The 6,634-nt window shown below is 37.2% G+C and overlaps 1 protein-coding gene across 1 annotated transcript; it reads right to left on the reverse strand.

Moving 5' to 3' along the window:
- Positions 1–285: 285 nt before the first annotated feature.
- pold3 (polymerase (DNA-directed), delta 3, accessory subunit) lies at positions 286–5,906 on the reverse strand. The gene is made up of 12 exons (XM_085390060.1): positions 5,756–5,906; positions 5,187–5,242; positions 4,673–4,772; positions 4,527–4,566; positions 4,156–4,288; positions 3,751–3,997; positions 3,586–3,658; positions 2,647–2,794; positions 2,313–2,416; positions 1,925–2,013; positions 1,725–1,806; positions 286–813 (listed from the first exon to the last, which is right to left on the reverse strand). Exons 1-12 carry the CDS (start codon positions 5,810–5,812, stop codon positions 611–613), a joined length of 1,332 nt encoding a protein of 443 aa, XP_085246186.1. The 5' UTR covers positions 5,813–5,906; the 3' UTR covers positions 286–610.
- Between the last annotated feature and the right edge of the window lie 728 nt (positions 5,907–6,634).

Consider the following 6,634-nt stretch of genomic DNA (forward strand, 5'->3'; position numbering starts at 1 on the left):
TCGTACCGCTCTCCTGAGCTCCACTCACTAGAAACAAAAATCTCAAATTTGGAAGAATTACTCCATAAGACCTGTAGCCACTGATTTTCAGTCCAGGTCTTGTGTAATTTGCCATACATAAGCCTTTTCTTCAGATTTCTGTAAGAATGACATCCTGACAGCCACCCTTTGTTTGAGATCATTTCTGATGAGGTTTTGGTAGCTCCCTGGTTTGGTCACATGATATATTAAAAGGGAGGCATAATAATAACAACTCAATTTGCTACTGCAGCAATAGGTGAAGTCTTTGACATGAACAGAGGAAGAAAAAAACGACAGGATTGGTCCATTAAAATGTGGTGGTTTGGTTAATGTGTTCAGATTTTCAGGCTTGTGATGATTCTACATTTCTGAAAGTGAAAACACATATTTAATTTTTTAATGTTTATTGAGTTGGACATGTATTCATAAAACAGAGAAACTAAAATGTAATTTTTAATGTCCATGTGTTGAAGTCCATTTGTCAAGTGTTCTGACTTGTTTCAGCTGATTTCAGATACGCCACAGTCTCATTACAGGAAGTCTACAGCAGTGCTCATTTGTCCTTAGTGAATGCATCCATCACCATCTGTTATTTCTTCTGGAAAAATCCCATTATGGAAGCTTGTTTAGCTCCTTTATTTGAGTTTGCTGATGCTTTCTTTTGAGTTTTCTTCTCATCCTCTTTGCTACTTGATGGTTTTGCTTTAATGGAATCTCTTGAAGCTTGTTTGGAGGGTTTAAAATCATCTTCGGATTCAGAGTAAGATTCACTCACGTAGCCTTTTTCTGTCACTGTGGATGAGAAACAACCCGGAGTTACAAATTCATACAAAACAACCAAACTAATCAATCTACTGTGGACAAGAGGACACTGCCAGATTCAGCCTAGATTGCTGCGTTTCTCTTGGTAAGACTGATGGAACAGCAGCAGCGAACATGATGCTGTCAAAGAGCAAAGACACGTTGCCGTTAAAAAGAGTTCAGGTGGAGTGAAGGACAAAAAGTGATCCTTGCGCTTGCTCTGATCTACCACCTTCAACAAAATAAAACACAGCTCTCTGTATGCAGAAATGATACTAAACTATGATCTTAGTTATCTATGATTTTAAATTGCACAGCTTGCTGCAGGTTGACAACCGTCATCTCAGTGTTGAACTGAAGCCTGCTGCATGCATTGATGAGTTAATGTAATGGATGGGGTGCACTCAAATAGATTTACCTAAAAGATTTAGTAACTTAGCTTGTAGATTTAGATTAATATTAAATATAATTAAATCATATTAAATATAATAGTTAGATTAGATTTTATTATAATAATAAAAGTCAGACCTGTAAAAATATAAAAGCAGCTATTAAATCTCTCAGAGAAAAAACATTAAGTTGAGCATTGTACACATTTCTCACAGAATATTACTGCTCTTCCCTGGATGTATAGATTCCTCATAAACAAGTATAAACAAGTGAAGCGACTGTGCGCCTGAGTATAAGCATATAAGGAATATCCTTTATATGCAGACAGGACTAACAACAGCAGCGGAAATCTCCCAGCCCTGAGCTTTTGTCTCATATCGATTACTTGTACAGACCCTGACCTCTTTATTTAAAAACAGTCACATATACTGTAGCACTATATATAAATACATTAAAAGTGTTTGATTATTATCTGCACTGGTTGGATTTTCACTGTTGTATGTTTTTCATACCCATGCATCCATCATCGTCCAGAAAGGTATGAGACTTCATGACTCGTCTTCTCTTCCTTATTTTCATTTCAGAACTGCTCGGCTGTGGAATAACAAGACGCATGCTCCGAGTTAAATACATAAAAAAAAATACATTAAAAAATGAATGAAAGACTACCAAAGTTTCCAGTTATATCAAAACTAGAGTATCAAACACTTACATGGGAATGTCTATCGGGTTCAACCTCCTTTTTAGGACTTGGTGATGATGGTTCTCTTGTCACGGCTGGCTGTGGAGAGTCTGGAATAACTGGAAGGGGGAAAACAGATTATCTTATCAATTTTGAAATGTCTACTTTTATAAGTTCTTCTTTTCCCAAAGACTGAAATGAACTGAAATAAAAGTTTTGTCCTCACAAGCCGTTTGCCAATCCAATTAATTACAATGTTTGGAATTGCTTTTAGTGTGCCTACAGCAGCAAAACTAATACAAAATATACATTTATATCTTTAATCCAATTATATCACTGTTTGTTCACTTTTAAAATAAATAGGTTTTCAAAATAGAAAACATCAGAATAAGAGAATAATATAAAATAAAAGTATAACCGTCTTCATCACTGCTGTCTGGCTCCGGTTTCTTAATCCTCCTCCTCTTTTTCTTCTCCATCTTCTCCTCTTCACCCTCAGAATCTTCTAGCCGCTTAGTTTTGCTATCAAAAAAAAAAAAAGGGAATTAAAGAATTTAAATTAGATTAAAGCCAGAAATAAACACCCTTTATAACTTTTGAAATTACATTTCTAAGTAACAATTAGAGACAGGGAAGTGGGACTTGATTGAGGAAAGCGGATTCTTTTCATGATTAGAAAACTATTTCCTCATGTACTGAAAGGAATATTTAATTCAATTTGTCACATTTCCCACATGAATACCAGCACACACCTTCTGGAGTCTTTCTTTGTGTCTATTTGTGGCTCCACTGGAGCAACGGTTTCTTGCTTTTCCTCTGGTTTTGACCTTTCATGCTGCTGCGCTGCTCTGGAAGATGACTGAGGTGCTTCCTCCTCCTTCACAGGTTTCTCTGGCTTCTCTGAAGTAGTGAAAAAGAACAATTATTCAGTAAACATATTCAAATCAAATAATTACTGCTCATCTTTCTGGGTTACTTTTGTATGTCGCAAAACAGCATGCACATCGATAAACGTGGAAACTTGATTTAAAATACAAACTCAATTACTCACAACAAAACACTGAAAACATCAGATCACTGCAGCAAAAAAAGTTGTGACGTGGCATCCATGTTTTCCAAGTAAAACTTACCGGTAACATTTTTATTTTTAACCAGAAAGGTTTCCACTTTGCCTCAGACCATTTTAAATGAGCTTTGGCGGAGAAGATGGCAGGGTTTCTGGATCGTGTTCACAAGTGGCTTCTGCTTTACAGCCTCTACATTCAAAACCTTACACTCTATGCAAGACAAAACCGTTTTTGCTGATTACAACCTGCAGCACTTTGGTACTTTTTTAAAAACTTGTTGGCTCACTCGCTGATTATTTTTCACCATGGTGAGGAACACATTCAATTATGATGCTTTTACTAGGTTTATGTGAAATAAGAACATGACAAAGACAACATTCATTTATATAATGATGTGATTTGTACAACTGCTCTGAAAGGCAGATCGTGTGTCAAATAAAGAGCAAAATAGTACTACTACTACTACTACTACTAATAATAATAAAAACAAACTATGAGCACAACAGTTTCAAGGTTAAAATAGAAACCTAAAACAAAATAACAGCAGTCTAAACGGAACATATGAATTTTAATCCCCCTTTTAATAAAGCACACCAGACACACAATACTTTACTTATTACTCACTTAATGTTTGAGTCCCAAAGAAGTTTGCCACTGGATTGGCTTTTGCGACTGGTTTGCTTTTGGGTGCTTCGATCTAAAATACAAAAAACACAATTATAAACAAACAGAGCAAAAACTCGAGTACCCTGAAGAGCAACTGACTGCAGCACAAGGACAAAGTCGTACATCCTCTTTCTTTTCAGGCTTCATCTCTTTGGTGTTATCCTGACTCTTAGGAGCAGATTTGTTAGCAAACATTCCCATGATGCCTTTTGGAGGCTTGGCGGATGATTTTAAAACTGGGCTGGTGTCTCCATTCATGCCAGCCTTTTTGTTTTCAGCCTCAGGTGTAGGAGCTTGCTGGACTTCCCTCGCCTGCTGCAGCTCCACAGAAGACATGGGCACTGCGCTGGCACAGTGGATTGCGCTGTATCTGAAAAGCAAAAGAAAAATAACTATTAAATAATATAAATAACATTATGCATTAATTATGTTTTCATTCTAATAGTGGCTAAACTAATCTTTACACAGATGGTGTAAAAATGCTGATGACTGGTCACTGCAAATCAAAAAACACCATGATTAGCATACCTGCTGCAGTTTTTAAGATTGTCTTTCACAGCGTCGTAGTCCACAGCGTAAAGTGGGCCGCTGTCTCTAAGCAACGCTCTCTGGACGCTGTAGACGTGCACGCTGACTACCAAGCTCATCTTGGCTTTGAAATCTGCAGAAGAAAACGGCAAACGTGACACACTGCTGCTTCATTTACAACAAATATGTCATTAAATAAAACAAAATACAAAGAAAATCAAGACTCACTGACATAAAAGCATACTATTTATTGATGGTGATGATTATGAACTGAGGATATTACTTTCGAAATTAGAATCAAACAACGAGCCAACCTTGCTGTTACAGAGCAACACAACCGAATGATGTCATGTGAATTAATATTTACACACCTTCCAGCTGGTCCTCTCTCACAACAGACACCTTGTGACTCTGAAAAGCAAACACAGTGTAAAAAAATCATTAAAGCTGCAGCTTTGGGCATGTAGAAAAAAAAGAAAAGAAAAGAAATCACAAAAAATGCTACAACAGGTCTCACCGTTTGACCGTTGTCCACAAATTTCCCTGACACAAGGTAGGTGGCATGCAGCTGAGCTGAACTCTCCTTCCTCTTGTGATCCAGGTAATGGTAGAGCATTCTGAACACAAGACACAACTTAAATGTATTTCCTAGGTAAATCTGTGTTTATGGCATTTATGTATTTATCAGCCAATGACACAAAGTGTTAATGATCTTTTTTTAAAAGAAAACACACAGCACCTTTTTTTTTTTTTTTTTTTTGCATGCACACACATGCCAAAACATGCAAACGTGCGCATGTCTTCATCTCACTACCACAACAAAAACGGTGCAACTCAAGTGCAGAAAAACTCAAGCGACGTTCCATTGGACTGTTACTGTCAAATGTAGTGCTTCTTTGGCGCTAAATACAGTAAACCCTAATTAATGTAAATTTGCGATTGTTGCTTGGACAAACAAGACATTTTGAAGATAGTAAAAATGTATCATATATTATTTTATTAGTTCCTGGCATGTCAAAGTAACCACTTACTGTTTTGCTGTGTTGACATGAACTCCAAGAGTGAGACTCAGCCATTTATAGGTTACCTGGTGTAGAGAAAGCACACAGGACACTTGTATTTACACAGAGACTATATGACGGATAATAAATATTATCCAAATATTGTCTTTGTTCTTTAAGGTACCGATTATTGTTGCTTTCCATTAAGCTACATGAGCTGGGAAATATCTAATACTTATCAGATATAAATAAATATCGACTTCATGTCAGTGTTTGAAATGTCTTTACTACAGCAGTGTTTGTCACGCACTTGGCGGTTTCCAGCAGTAACTGAAATTGGTCAACTAAAAATAAGCTTTTCTTCAATTCAACTGCCATTTACTACATCATAGCAGAGCCGAATTAACACGAAGACCCCTGAACATCTCCAAAATTGATAAAAATGCCCCTGGATACACATAAATTATCGTGAAAACCAGACAAAGTTAAAACGGCAGTTTTTTTGAGCGGAGTTCAGCAGCCAATCATGTCGAAGCCAGAGCTCAGCCAGAAAACCTCATCGCACAAAATGAAATACCGCGAATTAAGAAGGCACTTACTATTTTATTATGGTCATTGACGTATTCGTCAATATTATCCAAATAAAGCTCATCCATTTTGTTTTATTCTCCTTGAAAGCAGACGACTTGCTGTTCCAATTTAACTGCGCGGGAAAGCAGTTTATTTACTTCCTGTTGCATGTCACGTGTCCGCCCGTCCTTCCTGTGAGGTGAAAAGCTTTAGGCTGCCCTCTGCAGGCCAGACGGGGCTGTGAGTCACTCCCTGGATCAAATGAATGATAGAAGTAAAAAACAAAAACAAAAAACAAACAAACAAACAAAAAAAAAACCAGGAGCTTCATTCATTTATTTTTTACTATATTCCACATACATTATCACTATTAATACGGTTTTTTGTACCCCAAAACCAACACGGGACAGTTAAAAATTAGTGCAAACTCTCTGAAACAGCAAAATCCACAATGTGAATGCAGTGGAGCTGAGAGAGCATCAGTTCATTATGGGCACTATAATGCACCTATGTATGTGGAAAACAATAATGATGATGGGTCTCCAGGGGCCACTTTAATGCTATCTCTTATTATAGTAGCCCAACAATGTGCTTCAGTTTTACCTCACCGTCTATGTGGGAGGCAAAGGAACAGTTTGTAGAAAATAAAGCAACCTTCTTGCACCTCCATCATATCAAAGAGCAATAACTACAACAGCAGCAGCCTCAGATTGTTCAGTAGAGAAGTCCATTCTTTCCTCATGGGGAGTCCGCTTGATATTTCTAACTCAGGCAATAATAAACTCTTTTGAAAATGACAGAACAAAAATGGTTTGCCCAGTGTGTCTTCAGCTTTCAGGCAAGTTTCTCAGGTCACAAGAAAAAAGGTATGGTGCTCAAAACATAGGATTATATGATGTGATAACATC

Source organism: Rhamphochromis longiceps, linkage group LG18, assembly GCF_057381845.1.
Source record: "Rhamphochromis longiceps isolate RC_006_pf linkage group LG18, R_longiceps_female_GT1.1, whole genome shotgun sequence".
Classification (NCBI taxonomy): domain Eukaryota; kingdom Metazoa; phylum Chordata; class Actinopteri; order Cichliformes; family Cichlidae; genus Rhamphochromis; species Rhamphochromis longiceps.